This window comes from Pygoscelis adeliae, unplaced genomic scaffold (genome assembly GCF_000699105.1).
Source record: "Pygoscelis adeliae isolate BGI_AS28 unplaced genomic scaffold, ASM69910v1 Scaffold157, whole genome shotgun sequence".
NCBI lineage: Eukaryota > Metazoa > Chordata > Aves > Sphenisciformes > Spheniscidae > Pygoscelis > Pygoscelis adeliae.
Window position 1 is genome coordinate 133,409 of NW_008825107.1, and position 17,771 is coordinate 151,179.

At 55.0% G+C, this 17,771-nt stretch overlaps 2 protein-coding genes across 2 annotated transcripts in view; both read left to right on the forward strand.

Annotated features, from left to right (window-relative positions):
• The first annotated feature begins 7,233 nt into the window (after positions 1-7,233).
• On the forward strand, positions 7,234-10,884 carry IBSP (integrin-binding sialoprotein). The gene is made up of 7 exons (XM_009327500.1): positions 7,234-7,287; positions 7,368-7,418; positions 7,585-7,656; positions 7,846-7,896; positions 9,930-10,031; positions 10,348-10,482; positions 10,537-10,884. Exons 1-7 carry the CDS (start codon positions 7,234-7,236, stop codon positions 10,882-10,884), a joined length of 813 nt encoding a protein of 270 aa, XP_009325775.1.
• A 636-nt stretch (positions 10,885-11,520) lies between these two features.
• MEPE (matrix extracellular phosphoglycoprotein) overlaps positions 11,521-17,771 on the forward strand; it is a 31,883-nt gene continuing 25,632 nt past the window's right edge. The window contains exons 1-4 of the mRNA XM_009327501.1: positions 11,521-11,621; positions 15,486-15,660; positions 16,452-16,544; positions 16,655-17,764. Of these exons, the coding sequence (XP_009325776.1) occupies positions 11,521-11,621; positions 15,486-15,660; positions 16,452-16,544; positions 16,655-17,764 (1,479 nt within the window). The remainder of the gene's footprint in view (positions 11,622-15,485; positions 15,661-16,451; positions 16,545-16,654; positions 17,765-17,771) is intronic.

Consider the following 17,771-nt stretch of genomic DNA (forward strand, 5'->3'; position numbering starts at 1 on the left):
CTCAGCCCTTCGCTGGGGAACCCTCCCGCCTTGCCACAGGGAGGGAGCTGCTCGTGCAGGGCCATGCCCAGCACCTGGCAGCGCACGTCTGCGAGGACGGGCAGGTTTTGGGGGACACTGGTGGCCCTGGGCTGTCCCCATCAAATGCTGTTCATCCATGTATGAGCGGGGCCACCCCACTTGCCATCCAGACAGGCTTGGTGGTGGGCAGCACTTCACAGGGTGACGTTTTGGATGGACAGAGATTGTGTGGCCAAAAGATGCTCACTTTGAGGATTTTAAGGCATTTTTAGCGGCAGCCCGTGTGTTTGGTTTTTGCGGCACATGCCTGTGTGCAGTGAGCATCCGAGGGGAGTGCGCTGCCGCTCTGCTGTCAGGCAGGCAGGAAAAGCAGCTGAGAAGGTCGGCCACAGGCTCTGCTGTCGCTGGAGGTGTTCCTGCATCCCATTTCGGGCTGATTGTGCGATGAAGTTGTAAGGGTCAGCTTGCCCGGTGGGTTAGGCAAGGATAAAAAATGCCCACGTCAATATATGCATTTTTCTTATCCACCCACATGGTGTTTTTTGTGTGTTGGGGGTGGCCTCCAGAGCTGAACGCACTGATTTACCCAGGAATCAGCACTGGGGTTTAAAGCAGATATTTTTGGTCACATATGGGTTTGTGAAAACACGAGTCTGCATCATCTCAAAAGAAAGGTTGCTTGTTTATTTTTTTGTCCTTTCCAAGAAGAAAAAAATCTATTTTTAGTAAGTAGCCGGTGTGGCCGAAGTGGTGGGAGGCAGCAGCACTGAGCCTGGCTGCAGCAGCTGGACTTGGGGCGGCCACGGCACGCAAGCTGCATTTATTCAACCCCCCTATTTTCCTGGTTTTGGTGGGAAAAAGAGACCCTCATGACCTGCAGAGCACCTTTCCATCCAGCAGTGGCTTTTTTGGCAGTGCAGTCAAGCGCCCTGGGCTTCCCATGGCGGGCTGAGCACCACAGCCGGCTGCAGGGCTTCTCCTTGGCCCCTTTTTGTCTTTAGCAAAATGGGAATATCTGTGGAAGAAACGATCCAATAGGATTGTCTCTTCTGTGCCCCCTGTGATGGATTTCTGTGATGGGAACTGCTCCTTGCCAAGCATGTGGTGAGGCCGGGAGAGTTTGATTGCGTTTCTCTGCCCTGTTCAATGGGGAGGAAAAACTTCTGACGGAGTCGCCGCTGCCGTCAATCTGAACAAAAGAAATTTCTCAGCCGTGGGAAAACAGCCTCTGAAACCCCAAAATATTACAAACCTTCTGAATGCTCTAAGGAATTTTTTCTTCCAGCTCCCTTTACTGCCATCCACTTCAAACTCCTTTGGGGGGGCAAATAACTCCCCCCCTGCCCCAGCTCAGCTGTGTCCTGGGAGTTTTGTGGTCCCCGCAGCACTGCCCCAAAGAGTTGGGCACCACAGGATGGCACGTAAAGTGCAAGTGTTAGCATCCACCTGTACTGCACTCCCAGAACTTGCTATGGAGACCTAAAAGCTGCAGAGTGAGAAAGTGGTTTGCAGTTCAGGTTTTTCTGTTTTCACACCCTGAAATACAAAGCTGCAAAGAGCTGGTGTTTTGTTTTAACAGAAGGCATCAGGTTTCTGAAAACAGGAGCTGAACCTGCAACTGGGGAGCTGAGGCAGCACCTGCCCTCTCCTGTCCCAGACCCGATGCTGTTTCACCTGCAGAGCAAAAAGTAGGTTCATTATAGTGTGAAAACTTTCAAAGCCTTCTTTTTCGAAAATAAAATGAGTGCCTGAGTGTTAAGGTACTTATTGCAACAGACATGTACTTGTCTGTGTATGTATGGATACATATACAAGTGTTGTGCAACTCATGTATGTACATAACAAATAACCAGTGCAAGTAACCAGTGCAAGCACAGCAGTTCCCTGCTGACACATGCAGCGCTCTCTGCCTCTGCTGCAAATAGCAACTTTTTAAGCCCAAACGCAGGGGGTTTTGCAGGTTCAAGCAGGGTGTGCAGTGGCAGGGAGGTAGGCAGCCATCACCAGCGTGGCGCAGGGAGCAGTGTGCCTCCACACCATCCAGATGTCTGACTGTCCAGGGACACTGATTTGACTTTGGCAGAAAGCTGGGTACCTCTGCAATGAACCCAGGCTCTCTGCCCGCTCTCCTCCCAAAAATGGGGGCTTTTTTGGGTTTATTTGGTTTTTTCCTCCTATTTCTGTCGTGTGGCTGGCTGTGTTTGAGGGCTCTCACACATGGATGGAGGCAGCAGACTGGTGGTGGGACCAGTCCTGGTAACTTATTCTAGCTGGTCCACAGTTTCTTCCTCCTGAAAAAAACAAAACAAACAAAAAAACAGAGAAAATATGATATACAGATATTGTTCAAACACGTGAGGACCTGGGTGGTGGTGAGTGCTGGGATTTGTGATAACACTGTGACCTTGCGCCAGTAATTTGCTGGGTTTCTGTTCCCCAGAGTTCAGGCTGCCTTAAAGTGTTCGCGTTACAGAGCTACTCATGGCCTGCGTTTTGCCAGGTGTAAAAATAGAATTAATTTCCTTTATTTGGTTTCCTGCCTCAGAGAAACAGGAAAATCATATGAAATGTTTAATTGCAAAGGGCCAATATATAAGGTTGTGTACTGATAACTGAGGGTGATACGTGGTGCAGTTTAGGTGTTCTCCTCTCCCGCTTTTGTTCTAAAATCGACTGCTTGCAAAAAAATAACAAGCCACGTGCCCAGCTGATGTTGGTTTGCACTTGGGTTTGTGCTGTGGGAGGTAAGGGGGATGAGAGAGGGATCCCTTATTCTTATGCTGTTGCTGCTGCATCCTCTCCTTGCTCATCACTTCACTCCCCAGTTCATGGTCATGGCACACACACTCCTGTCCCTGACACCACATGGGGAGAGGTGGGAGTCGGGGCAAGGTCCGCTTCTGGTGGCCCACCCCCCCATTTCGGAGGCACCCTGGCCACTGTGCTGCATGGCAGGGCTCCCCCTTTCCCTGGCTGCAGCAGCACCCTGGCTTCTCCCCGCCATGCTCAAAGTGTCCTTCTGGTTTTGTTTTCTTTACTTATTTTTGGCCCTGAGGTTTCCTTCCAGAATAGCTCCAGGGCGTGGAAATAGGATGGTGCAGCCCCGACCGCAGCCTCGGCCCCACGGTGGACCCAGGCAGGATGGGAGCACACTGCTCTGCTCATTTACCACCCTGCAAAAATAATAATTAAATTTGGACATAGGAGCCATGTCAGCCTGCGCCAGACAGGGACGCCCTGACCGTGAGGTCTCCACAGGCTCGGGCAATTACATCAAAACCGTATCCAGTGCCCTTGCTGGGCCATGCCAGGTGCAAGCCCACCTGGTTGCAGCGCAAAGCTGGTGCCAGCGGCTGGTGCAAACCACACCAGCGCTGGGTCATGGGACCGATGGCGGGGCTTGGGTGCAGCAGCAGCTGCCGGGGGGTTTGTCATCGTCTGCTGTGCCAGGGCAGCGATGCGGCCATGCAGGGCTTGGGGAGCGGGCTGCCTGCCTAACCCCCAGCTTGCTCGCCAAAGCATGTCATGAGCAACATGGCAGCGTACTTGTACACGTTAAAAAAACTGATGGGAGTGCAGAAGGGAAACCATTGCATTTGCATATGTGGACTGCATTCTGCATCCCTGCCTTGTCATCTCAACGTGCTCCCAAAAAGTGGGTTTTTGCTGCTGTCACCTGTTGGCACATCCCCCAGAGGCAGGTGAGCTGTTCCGTGTTTTGTTTCCAGCTGTTGATCTACAAAGGCAAGATTATTCTCATGAAGCTGTCAGATCCTGTGATCACTTTTAATAACAGATACCAAACACTGCTTTTGGGCAAACAGGTGACCTCTCCAAGCCCTGCTGCCTTGGGGAGCTGGAGTTCTTGCAAAAGCATTAAGAAACCAATGTTCCAACCCTGAGATGTGATGCTTTTAAAAATTTTATTATTATTATTATTATTTTAAATGGAAATGTTTTGGATGCATTTGGCCAACTTCCCTGCTGGTCTCCCTGCATGGTGCTGTGAGGTTGCTGCTGCCAGTGGCCTGCCCAGGCAGCACCCGCTCCCTGGCCCAGGAGCTAAACATAGGTGCTGGCCGCGTGAGGCACTTCAGCAAACGTTAATTATCCTGGTGCTTTTTAGGGATCTTGGGTGAAATACGCATTTTTATAGTCAGTTTTCTTTTTTTAAGCAGCCTGGAGCAGCAGCCCTTTAATTACATTAAAAATCACCTCCCAGCAGCACTCTCTGTTCCCCACAGCCCATGATGGTGTGGGGCAGTGGGAAGCAGGGCTAACTCTGTTCTGTGCCCCCCACATTACCCCCCAGCAGGGCAGCCCCTCCAGCCGCCCCAGCCCCACGGGGCTGCGGGGGAGCCAGGTCCCTCATGATGCTGGTGTCTCTCTTTAACGGAGGCTGCTGCGTTGGCATTGGAAAACTGCATGGCTTCTTTTTTCTTTTCTTTTTTTTTTGTGTGTGGGTTTTCCTGGCCCGAGGTGCCAGCTGAAAGCCACAGCCAGCTCCAGGCCACCCTTGTAATTATGTCTCCTCACAGTGACACAAGGGGCTTTGAAGCCCATGGGGCAGGCGCAGCTGTGTCCTGCAGTCCTGGGGTTTGCACAGCGGGCACACGGCCCGGCTTGCTGCCAGGGCTGCCGGACCCTCGGGGGGCTGCAAGGGACCTCTCCCTCCCCAAAAGCATGTGATGTGAATGGTATTTCATCAGCAGTTAGCAACTCCCCACGATGTACCTGTTCATGTGGTGATGAGCAAGAAGACAAAATAACAACAACAACAACAAAAAGCTTTCTCTTGCTGGTCCTAACCTGGGAATTTGGTTAACTGGAAATCCTTTTCTTCCCAATCAAATTCAGACTCAAACTGGGCTCCCCTGGATGTGGGTGAGGCTTTCAGCAAGCGGAGCTCCCGGTTTTGAGCAGAAACATGAGCGTTCAGGTCTTCCACTGCAAAGCGGATTTTTCTGCCCTAAATAACCATAGTTTTATCACTGGCTAACATGTGCATCATCGACCTGCTTGAAGGCATGCATTTTCCAGCCCTGCCGTTCCATCTCTGACGGTTGTAGGGCTGAAGGCATTGGGCGGGATTTGCAATTCTCCTTGCCACTGTGGAAAGCAAAGCTGCATTCGGCGAGGAGTCATTCCCCTGAGCTGCTGCAGCCCGGGCGCATGCAGGAGCGGCAAGGGGCCTTTGCTGATGAGTGCAAGAAAAATCTGGGAAAGAGGGAGCAGAGGTGCACTGGAGAGCTGGGTGGCTGAAATCCCAGCAGGAAACGATAAATATAGGGAAAGGAGAAAGGATGTCCCTGCAGAGGTGGGTGCAGGGGTCAGCTGCAGCACCTGCGTGCCCCCATCCCCTGCCATCAGGCGCAGGGCAGGAGGGGTGGGCTCCGACCACTGACTGTATCCGGCCACCGAGGTGCCCGCTGAGATGTGGGTGGCCGTGAGGGTGGGGGTTTTGCATTTTTTTGCCCCAGGCAATTATTCTGCTTTTCTGGGGACATGTACAGAGCTGCCAGATTTCAGCTGGGGAATACCTGATTTTGGAGAGCAGGGGGCCAGGCTGGCCCCTGCATGGGTCTGTGTGGTTTTGGGGGCACAAGAAATGAAGCAGACATGCATTTTCTAACATCACTGTGGCAGAAATGGCTCTCGAAGGGGGACTGGTGATACCTGTATCTGAGTCCCTTTTTCTTTCCTTGCCCTTCCCAAGGCCCGTTTCGCCTCTGCAGGCAGCCTGGAGAGGGACTTGTTTGGATTTAGCCTTTTTTTGTCTGACAGCTATGCCCAAGTGACTGTGGAGCTGGGCCTTTGAGGTTGGTCTTTTTTGTCTTCTTGAAAAAACAGTGACAGAATTTCCCAAAAAGGGAGGTAGACACCCCCCGAGAACAGATTTCCCAATATTTATTTTAATTTAAGCCCAGAGTGTTATTATACCCTCTGGCCTCCCAGCCATTCCTCTGAGGCCAGACCCTCAATTACGCGGCGCGGTGCAAACCTCCCCGGGTTTGGCAGCGGTGTGGGGTGCTATGTTTGTGCACCAAATCTGCCAGTGTTGAAGTTTGGGGGTTTTTTGGCACACGCCGGCGGGCTGGCGTCACTCTGGGCAGGGCGGTGACTGGCTGGGGGGGGGGCAAAATTAGACCTTATATCCCGGCAGGGCAGTGGCAGGAGGAAATCTGTGCTGACCGAATCTGCGAGTAGCCGTCGGTGCTCTGGCGGGGTAAGCTTGCTGCTGCTTTTCCCAGCTGGGTTGTGCATTGCCATCTGCTTTTTTGGGGGGGATGGGGGGGCTCAGCTTGCTGGCAGGGCTGGATGCTGCTTTTAGTCCTTTCCTGGGTCTGTGGCTTCATGAAGCACTCGGGTGGAGGACATGAGCATCCAGAGCCTCTCTGCATGGCCAGGGAAGCCAGCTTGTGGCCAGTTGTTTTCTAGCGTGAGTTAAATGAAGATGGGGAAACTTCAAGTGCAGATAAATATAAAAACAACTCCCCCCAAACCTCAGCACAGCTGATGGTGGGTTTAGCCGGAGGAAGGGTAGGAAAAAGGAAGGTTAGTGGGCCTGGCTGAGCCCAGGGGGATGCTGGGAGCATCCCTCCCTGGGGGGAGGCTGGGGCTCTGCAGGAAGGGTCGGGCATGCTCCTTGCTCAGGCCAGGATGGAGGAGGGCAGGCTGGGTTTTGGTGCTTAGGGGGTGCAGCTCAGACCTGCCCAGAGCCAAGCCTCCCCCCCGCAGATATGCCTGCGGGGGGCTTCTTGCATTGGTGCCTTGCCACTGCTATTTTTGTCAATGGCAGACTGTAGAAGCCGATTATATTAATTTATTTGTTTACTTATTTATTTTTCCTCAATGAGGTTAAACTCTCTGTGGTGTAATTCCCGGGGGTGTCGCTCCCTGGACAGAGCCTAAGCAGGTTGCAGGGTTGTGGGAGGGCAGCCGCAGTGGGCAGCACTCCCGCTGGCTGCTCCGGTCACATCTCCGGCAGGGGCTGGTTTTCCCCACTCGCTCACAGGTGATGGGGAAGCAGGAGCGAGCAGTCCTGCTCAGGGAAAACAATGCGTGACCCCATCAAGAGGTGGCTGGAAGTCAGCCTTTCTTCCCCCTGCTCACCCATGTGGACACAAACACTTGTATGGTTTGGGATAGTGACGGTGCTCTCTAGCTGAAAAGCAAGCCCTTGCTGTTTCGCTGTTCCTAGAGAAAGCAGCCATGAGGACTGCCCTGGTCTTCGCCTGTCTGGTGGGGATGGCGTGTGCCTTCTCGGTGAGTGCCGGGCAGTGGGGGGACCCCCCGGCCTCGCCAGGGCTGGTGTGGGGTGCCTGCCAACCCAGTCTTTCCCCCAGGTCAAGAGCTGGCTGCGGCGAGCCAAGTCAGATGACTTGGAAGAAAATGGGGTAGGGGCGAGCCAAGTCAGATGACTCGGAAGAAAATGGGGTAGGGTCTCCCCCCACCCTGCGTGCCCAGCCCCACGTGGTGCTGGCCTTGAGGATGAGGACGTTTCAGTCACTCCTGTACCCAAGCCCCCAGACTATGAGATTTACCCCCTTCTTCTCCTGGTAGGTGTTCAAGAACAGGCACCGGTATTACCTGTACAGATACGCCTACGTGCATCCCCCGCAGCGACAGTACCAGGTGGGTGCTTCAGAGGCATTGCTGGTGCTTCACCACCCACCAAATGCAGAGATATTGGCCCAAATGAGACAGGGGCACGGTCTGCACCCTGTCTGCCACTGGCCTGCAGGGCTGGGCTGAGACCGTCACGCTCGTGACACCAATGGAGACCCACCAGTCCGGCTACAGCTCGGTTTTCCCTCTCCTTAGGGCAGTGACTCATCGGAGGAAGAGGGGGACGGCTCGGAGGAGGAAGGGGGGGTGAGTACGGCAAACCAGCAGCCTGCAAAACAAATACGGGAACTTGGGAATTTTCTTTGGTTTTGTAGTCTGTGCTCATCAGCATTTGCGGCGGCTGACCGCCCACAGCCTTGCACTCTGGATGCAACTGGATTTTCTACTCTGGGCTTTATTTTATTATTTTTTATATATTTTTTCCTTTTCCTTCTTTTTTTAAAGAGAATGGGCGGGGCATGCACCAAACAACCCTGAAACAAACTTTCCGGGTTTCCATTTTCAGTGGCTCAGAAAAGAGCAGGATGGGCCAAAGGGCAGAAGTAAGGAGGGTCACCTGCAAGGCAAAAGGCACTGTTAGGGAATCGTCTTACCTTCCCCTTTCAGGGTGCATTGCCCCCATAGTGCTGATAAAATTGCTATGGAAAATACAGTTATGCTCCGCACGCGTGCGTGTGGGGGGACACAAACTGATGCTATATTGGGAAATGCACGCTTGTACCATCCCAGCTGGTAACGCTACTCCTGTCTGCTGGGTCAATAGGAGCTCGGGCACCACTGCATTTGCGAGAGTCACCCAGGTCCAAAATTAAACGCCAGGGATTGCAAAGGTCTCTTGTGCCTCACTGGGCTGCAAACGCTCAAAAATGATCCAGTGGTCTCAGGCACACAGGTGCTTTGAGACAGGGATCCGGCATGTTGGAAACCTACGTGTCAGGTGTAAACACATCTTTGTTTTTTTTTTTTTTTAATTTAATGATTTGAATGCTAATTTCAGGGGTCTTTTTAACAAGAGTGTAAGCCAGGGCATCTGGTCTTAAAACCCCCTTTGGAGGCCCACCTGGGGCTGGGGTGCAGCACAGGGTGGCCCCTGTCCCCCAGGTGCCTCTGCCAGCCCTGGCACCTCCCTGCAATTTGCCCCTTTCTGCCTGTTGCTCTCCCCTACCACTGCGATCACTAGGGATAACTTTGAGTAGTGGGATGAGACAGCCAAAAGGGGAATTTCATTCCGGAGGAAGGATAGGCAGGAAGTCAGCTGCTGTTCGGGGCTGCCCCTTTCGTTTCAAGGGCACCAGAGTAGTGGCCGTTCCCAGGCAGGGATGCTGTGTGCCTTCACTGGCAGGGAGTGGTCAGCAAGATAAATCATAACGAAAGGCCCCAGTTATAAGTATGTAAAGAGAACTGTTATATCAGCTGCTAGATGGGGGGCATCACTCCCATCAGCACAGCTGGCTGCACAATGCAATTCGGTGGCTCCTCCAGTGGAGAGGAAAACAGCCTGGGTTTTCTCTGGCAGCAGATGCACCCATATTTTAAGTGTCCGAGTTGGCCCAAAATGCCAGGGTGAGTGTCCTTGGCCTTGGCATGTGAGCAGTGGGGATTGCCCAGGGCAGGGATGGCAGTGACCCCACGTCTCCCCGCCATGGCTGGGTTCATTTGCAGGTGGCAATGTGCTCCTCCTCCCAGGCTGGGGACAGGGTGAGCTGCCCCACCAGTTCCTCAGTGGTTGCTCCAGGCTCTGCTTGCATTTGGGTTATTCATTGCCTTTTTTAGCAGCACAGAGTGCCATGCACCCCGCTGAGAGACCTGCTCCACTGTGTGGTCTCTGGGGCCAAGCAGTGCTATTGGCTTATTGCTGGTGGGGTTCGGGCTCATGCCTGGCTTTGAGCCGTCATGCTCTTGCGAGCTATCTACACCTGGTGTGTAGTGTGTCTGCAGGTAGTGCGCCTGTGGCTTTCTTTGTTTATTGGAAACTGGGAGAGGTAACTTCACCATCAGCTGTGCTAACTTTGCTTAGATGTAAAGCAAACCTTGTAAAGCAAAATGTGTAGCCAGAACGGGAACACCTGACTCCAGCCACCACCACTTAATTGCATGGCTCGGGCTGCCTTGCTGCAGCTTCTCAATTTCAGCCTGGGGTGAGACCCATGGGAAAGCAGGAAACTCGGAGCAGCGCCCAAACATCGTGCGGGGATGCTGCGTGCCCCCCGCGCTGCTGGGAGGGCTGCGCTCTGCTCCCGCTGCTGACCACCTGCCCCATCCTCTCCCTGTCCCTGCAGGAGCCATCCCATGCTGGCACTGAGGCAGCTGGCCACCCCGCTGGAGCAGCCCCTGGGGACAGCCAGGACGGGCTGGAAGGAGACGTCGCATCCCCCCAGCAGGTGTGGTTTGGGGGGCTGGAGGGGAGCACCCGTGGGGGCAGGGGGGATATGTTCACTGCATGTTCACTTGCTCCCATGGGATGCCCTGTACCCCGTTCCTGCTTGGGGGTCTGCTGCGCAGGATGCCCACAGCTGGGCCAAGCTCTGGGCATTAACCCAGCGGGAGAGTTGGAAGGGCACCCCAAAAAGGCAGCCTTGTCATGCAAGGCGTGGGGGGGATGCTCAGCTATGCTCACACCTGCCCCATGCCACACCGTACCAAAAAGCTGCAACCTCCTGACACCCAACTAATGCTGTGTTATTTTCCCCCTGCCAGGGCAAGGGCTGCCAAGGGCCCCTGAAGGGGGGCAGGAACAGCGCTGCCGGCAAGGGGGGTGACTCTGAAAATGAAGACAGCGATGAGAATGAGGAGGAGGAGGAGGAGGAGGAGGAGGAGGAGGAGGAGGAGGAGGAGGAGGAGGAGGAGGAGGAGGAGGAGGAGGAGGAGGAGGAGGAGGAGGAGGAGGAGGAGGAAGAAGAGGAGGAGGAAGAAGAGGAAGAGGAAGAGGAGGAGGAAACTGAAGCCACCAAAGCCACCACCATCACCAGCACCACCGGTGAAGAGGGGCTGTCCCAGGCAACCACCACGGGAGATGGGGGACCCACAGACGCCACCACAGCTGGGGAGCAGTGGGAGTATGAGGTGACGGCCAGGGGACGCAGCCGGGGGGACGAGGGCACCACCGAAGGCAGCTATGGGGAGCAGGATGAGTACGCCCGTGGGGACAGCTACCAGGCCTATGAGGATGAGTACGGCTACTACAAGGGGCACGGCTACGACGTATATGGCCAGGATTACTACTACAGCCAGTGAGCGGGCAGGGGGGCAGCCCCAGTGCTGCTCCCCGCCTGCCCCATCCCACTCAGGAACATGCATCCAAAGGCTCACTGCAGCTGCTGTGCGCCAGAGGGGACACCAGGTGGCTTGTGGTGCTCACCGGCTCCGTCCCAGGCTTTTTTTTGTATCTTGCAAAGCGAAATGAAATAAAGCAACCGAACTGAGCTTGTTGGTGATGAAAGGTTTGCTGCTGAATTAGCTGGGGTCACCGGGGTGGCACAGTGCTTGGTGGCTGAGGGGCTACAGGTGCTCATGCTGCTCAGGGTTAAATCTCTGTATTCCAGCTCAGATGCACACAAAAGGAGGGAGGAACAGAAAGGCTAACTAGGAAAGCCTCTGTAGAGTCCTCTCCAAAAAATGGAAGGGCATTTTTAGGGTCACTGCTGTGGGATTACTGCCACATCTTATGTAGAGTTGACATGAATTTGCAATATGTGGGCAATGATAACTTTACCACATCTTCCACTCCTCAGTAGCATGCCTCCCATGGCCTGACCACACACCAGGCAAGATTAATAAAGGTAAAGACATTAATTTATCTTTCCGTGCATCACTAGTTGTAGATGCACACCCCTGTAATGAGATCTTTGCTTCTGCATCCCTGCGCCAGGCATGTTGGTCCCACCAAGGCCAGGCACCTCGGATGTGTTTTGGTCACTGGCGCTGCAGCCCAAAATGGTCCACGTTTCTCCCCGCCTCGTCCCCAGGGCAAGGTAGGGCTGTCACAGTGACAGTGGTGCGTCCACTCGCCTCCTGCGTCAGGGATGGGGTTACCCAGCTTGCGGTCCCCAGGATCCCTGCCCAGAGTCACCTCCCCATGAAAGCGTGGACCAGGCCAACTGGGGATCAGCACCAGAGATGGGAAAGGACCAAATTCTGCTGGTTTCCAGGCAGGTGCCCCCATTTAGGAAAAGTGATGGCCCTCACGCATGGGTTATGGCAGGTACCGCGCTGCCCTTGCACTCCTGGAAAGGAAACCTGTGTTCAGCTCCCAATATATGTCCAACTGCAAAACGAGTTTCTATTCTCACAGCAGCAAGCTGCTGTCCACTGTACAAAACCGTCTCCGTGTGCCAAAGCTGGGCTGCAGCTGCCAGGGTGGCAGGGGGTGCTGCCTGCAGGGTGGGCACCCCCGGGGCCAAATCCCTATGGTGGCACTGGGGAGCCCTGCACATGCTCGCAGCTGGTGGGGGGGACACAAGCCCCATCGCCCACATCCCCAGGGGGTGCCCAAAGACGTCAGGGAACCAGCCCTGGTGCTGGCAGGGGCCAGGTCCCGCTCCCACGGGGTGCCCAGCCCGGCCCCATGTGCGTCAGCCCCCCTGGGCACCCAGCCAAAGCTCTGCTTCCCCGAGCCAAGCCAGGACCGGCTGCTCCGGTACCCGCGGGGCAGCATCCGACCACGGCTCCCTGTCCAGGGGAGAAAGGGCAAGTTTCCTCCTGGCTCCGAGATTTGCTCCCACCTGAGGCTGGATGCTGATGGTTTAAGCATTTCTGGCATTAATGTGGCGGTCGTGCCTGCTCCCAGGGTTTGGGTTGGGGCAGGGTGGCTGGTGGGGTGAGAGCTATTGTCACCATCACTGCAGTGCACAGCTGAGCCAGGCTCACCGCAGCAGGGGGAACCCCCCCCTTGGCCTATGCATAGGCAACCAGCAATACCACCAAAGCTAGAGGGGGGCAGGAGGAGAGTATGTACGTCGTGCACATCCTCGTAGCACCTTCTCACAGCAAAGGTGGGCTCGAAAGGACCTGTGCAAGCAGTGCACGGAAAAAAAATCCTTTTTTTTTTTTACCACTCTTGCAGTTTGCACTCGCACTGGGCTTAGCTCAGGGGGGTTGAGTTTGAAACCCAAAAAGCAAGCATTGAATGCTACGGCGTGGTGGCAGCTCTCAGCTTGGCCAGTGCTGCTGGTCATGGCCGCGAGCAGGCCAGGCTCAGTGTATTGCCCTTCCCTTTCTGCAGCCCTGCCGGCTTTCCCATGTTGGTCACGGTGAGCATGCTACGACCCACTGCACCCCCTCTTATCAATAACCAGGCTGGATGTGCACCACGCTAAGATCTGCGCTAATCATCGAGCAATTTCGCCTTCAGAACAGATATTTATAAACCATGCTTTCTGTTTATCCAGTCAGGTGGAACATTTGATAGCTGTCTTCCACCACAAACACATTTTTAGCTGGAAATTACTCCCCCTGGTTATCTGCGGGCACTGCCAGCCTTGACAAATGTCCCTGGGCAGGAGCTGATTGGCTCCACGCACCCGGGGCCAACTTTAAATTTCAGCAAAGTGGGCACAGCCTCCACAGTCTGCCGCTGGGACCTGCCTTGGACGGCGAAAGGTAATCTTCTTACCTAGTTTGCCTGCCCTGTCTCTCTCCAGCCCTTCGGTTCTGCCCTCCCTGAGCAGGGCATCTCCTCAGCTGTGCACATCTCTGCATTGTGCTCTTTTGAGCCTACGTTGCTTTGTACTGCTGATCCTTGTGCATGAATTTCCTTCCAATGGTTTCTGTAGCAACGCTTGCATGGCTGAATATAGTCTCTGGGCTGGATCTGCAAGCCCAAGCTAGGGTGGATGGGTGAAATGAGAATTGTTAGCCAACAGAGCTATTGTCTCCTGCCATTTATCAATGCTGTTGAAAACAGTGTGCGAGTTTCCTAATTCAGACTTACAGCTGTATGGCTTAGCCTGCAGTGGTTTTGGTAGTCATTTATTACAAATATCCACCCAAGCTGCTTTGACAGAGTGAGTTAAGAAGCTTTAACACCTGGTGTCAGAGCGCCCATTCGGTGCTGCTGGCCATGCACGTGTCCTTGCCTCGCCGCCGTATGCATATGGCGAGAACATCCCCTTTGCTGTGAGGAGTGCAGAGAGGCAGAGTGATGCCGAGGGCCACCACAAAGGCTAGGGAAAGCTGGGGTCACTGGATAACCCTGCTGCCATGGGGCCTTTGGGACAGCAGGAGCTTTTGGGTTGCTGCTGACTGGGACCGTTGGGGACCGCAAGTCCCAGGAAGACAAACTCCAGTGACACTCCATTTTGTGCCCCCAGGAGCTGCCCAAGATGCAAACAGCCCTCATTTGCCTGTGCCTGTGCCTGCTCAGCATGGCCCTCTCGACACCCGTGAGTATGGCTCTCCCCAGCTTCCCAGCATGCCGCCAAAAGCATGGGATATACCACCCAGTGTGCCCCAATATGCTTTCAGCAGCAGGAAAACATGAGTTGTACTTGCATATAGCACCTCTGGGGCTTGGGGGGTTTTGAGGTGCTGGCACAGAGGTGAACCCAGCAGCAAAAATATATATTAGCACTGAGGTGCCTGAGCATGTCCCTTTAATTTAGCAGTTAGGGCATTGTGCAAGGGCCAGTCTGGGTCGCTGTAACTCTCCCCCTTGATTTCTGTGGATTTGGGATCTGCCCAGAGCTTTTGGCCTGGGAACAGCCAGAGCGGAGCCACAGGAAGGGAGGCGCAGGGAGGATGCTCACCTTACCCACGTGGGTAACAGGGGTCGGAGGGGCTCCTGCAATTATGTTCCAGCTATCCTAATGTGAAATTCGGACAGATATGACTGAAACAAAGTGCAAACTAAGATAAATATAATAGCCATTTTTGTCCTGCATAACTGTTGCCCAGCATTAAATACACAGCTAGAATGAAAATCTGCTCCTAGCGAAAGCTTGCTTTTCCAGCAGGGTAAGGAGGAGGGAAACTACGTCTTCCCTGAGGGCTGGGCCCTGGCCGTGTGCCCTTTAGCCCCAAGGGCAAGCTTGCATAATCGGGTCTGCTGCAGGACAGCATGGGGGAAGGCAATAAATCAGCACAGATTTGCTTTTCAGATAGGGCACAGAAGAGAGCTGGTTAATACTCTGCTGCATAACTGGGGCTGTAATCCAGCCTTTGACAAACAATGGAATAAGCCGGGAATATTTAACACTCTGGGGTGTGTTTCTGCCCCTTTCAGCTGGGCTTGGGGTGCTTCAGTGGCTGATTTTGCTGAGACCAGAGGGGGCTCCCCTTCATGGGGCTGTCTCCCCCTCTGGCACGTAGGGAATGCCCCAAAATGGCTTGGTGGGGCTCACAGGATACTCCCACCTCCAGGTCCCCCATCCCTGAGGGATGCACTGGCCAATACATCCCAAAACATGCCAGGATAATCAGGGGAAGCCAAAAGCTTGCAAGCAGGTACAGAAACCTGGCTGGGAGGGCACAGGCATCGCTGTTGAGTTGCCCAGTAAACACTGGGAATCATCACCAGTTAACCAGCTCCAGGCTCCCACTGCAGTCAGATCCCAGACGTAAGGTGGAGCACTTGTGGTGTGAGCAGTGGTGCCATGTGCTAAAACTGCTCTGCAATAAAAAGACTCTGCAGCAGAATCCAGCAAAAGGGTATTTGCAGACCAACAATATCCTATTAAAAGTGGCATGCAATGCAAGCATGCTGTAGCAGGATTTGCAATACTTTTCAGACCCTGGAAATGGGTTTTTGACCTTCCTTATTGCTGGCTTTAAGCCAGCACCCCAGGTAGTGCCCGGGAATTTATTGGCTTATCGACAGAGTTTTTCCCACCCTTCCCCAGATGCCGTGGTGTGCCCATCATGCTGGGCAGGGCAGGCGGCCGGCAGCAGGCCTTGGCAGCCGTCTGGATGCCGGGGCAGCATTTGACGCCTTGGCTCTTGCTTGTATTTTGCTGCCTGCAGGTGCCGCCACCGCTGTCCGGGAGAGCTGCCGGGAACTGCATGGGACAGCACCGGGTACGTCCCCCCCCCTGCCCCAACTGGACCCTGTGGACTGTGCTACAGCGGGGGCGCAGGGAGAAAAAGCTGCTTTTGGAGGGAAGCCCAGTGAGCCGCGGAAAAAGAGACTGTCGGTCCCCTTGCCTCCAAGCAGCCCTTACAAAGAGCAGGGGAGGGGAAAGGTGTGATGTGCTCAGGCAAGGGAAGGGCTTCCCCCCACCCCAGCTGCTCCTCTGCCCCTGCCCAGCCCTAGAGCACAAATGCTTGGTGTACTTACAGGCGAGGTTGTAAAAATCCCAGGCCCAGCTGCTATGGGGGTTTTTTTCAAGGTGTATCAGTGTAAAATGCATCAGTAGCAAAATTCAGATGAGTAGTGTGGAAGAAAATGCCTGGTTTTGCCTATTGGAAGCCAGCTGCTGTCCTTCCAGTGCTTTGGTCACCGTTGGTCCCATCACTCATGTCTGATGGGACCATCAACCAGGTTGTTTATTCAAGCCACAAGCTACCTTGCAAGAACATCCACAGCTCTACACCCCCCCCCCCCCCCCCCGCCAGCTCCTGAAAGCAAGCAAAGGCAGAAAACAAGCCCAAGGGGAAACCAAAGCCCGGAGCCCAGGAGGCGAACACATGCGTCCTGCCCAGGTCCCTGCCCGCGCTGGCAACCACAAAGTTGTGGGAGCTATCGCCCACCCTGGGGCCCCAGCAGGTGCTGGTCTGTCCCTGCTGTGGTGTCAGGCACAGCAAGGGAAGCTACTGCCGTTGCATTTAATAAGAAAATTGTGGGGTTTGGTTATTTTCTTCCCCATCAGATACTGCTGAAAGGCTGCAATGCCAAGCATGGCTTCTACGTTTTCAAATATGTCTACTCGTTTTCAACGCGGAGGAACCAGACACAGATAAAGGTGAGGAGGTGGCCAGGCCGCACAGTAGGACCCCGGCTTGGCTGTGGCGCCCCATGCAGTCGGCAAGCGCCAAGGCTGGCCCTGACTTCTCCCTTGTGTATACTGCACAGAAGGAAGAGGCCAACAGCCAGAGCACCGTCCCTGGTCACCGGCTGGGTGAGGACAATTCCAGGCGGGGGCCAACAGAGGATGGGGTGGCCCCAGAGCGAGGTGACAATGGCAGCACCAATGCGATGGAGAACGGGACCGGCCTCAAGCCCAAAAACCACAGTGCCCCAGGCATTGGTGGGGATGCTCACATTCCTCGCCCAGGCACCGGCACGCGAGCGCGCGGTGGTGTCGGTGTTGCGGGTCCCACCCCGGCCAGCTCGGAGGGCAGCGGCGACCTGGATTTGGTAGTTGAAGTTGAAGATGGTGTTTCCATTCTCCCCCAGGGTGGACGCCCTGGCAAGGCCATGGCGGGGAACAGGACCAGTGTCAGGAGTGAAGACAGGAACGATGGTGCCCCCAGGGGGGTTCCAGTGGAGGGGGCCACAACAGCCGGGAGGGAGAGGGCCCCCGCCACTGGAGGGGCTGGGGATGAGGGCAGCGGTGAGGCCACCGTCCCTGGCCAAGAGCAGAAAGGTGACATGCGGGGCACAGGGATGGGAGGCGCCACTCTCGCCTCCATCACTGAGAACATGGAGGATGTCCAAGTTGACGCCAAAGGTGTGGATGAATACACTTACATCCCTGACTCGGGCAGTGTCACCGTCACCCACGGGAAGGTGGGCAGCACAGTGAGGGCCACCAGCTTCACTCAAATCTCTCCGGACAAGGACGACGAGGTCAACATCTTCATTGGGAGGGCCAACATCCATGTCGGGGAGCAAGAAACCACCCAGGCTAGTGCCACTGTTGGCAACGAGGATGACAGCATCCCCACTGCGGGAACCAGCAGCTCCCTGCCCGGGCTGGGCATCACTGCGGCACATGATGGCGATGACAATGGTGGCCTCTCTGCCCATGGGCAGCCTGAAGGACCGGCCACCACAGCCACCCCAAGCCACAGGGACAGCGTCATCAGCAGCCCTGGGGATGGCCGTCCCACAGGAGATGATGATGGTGCCACCACCACTGGTGACGGAGAAGGACTGGTGGCCCCCGGCCCCTGGAGGGTTGCTGATGGTGATGTTACCATCCCTGTGGGGGCTGGCCTCCGCGGGAATGGTGATGATGAGGTGAGAG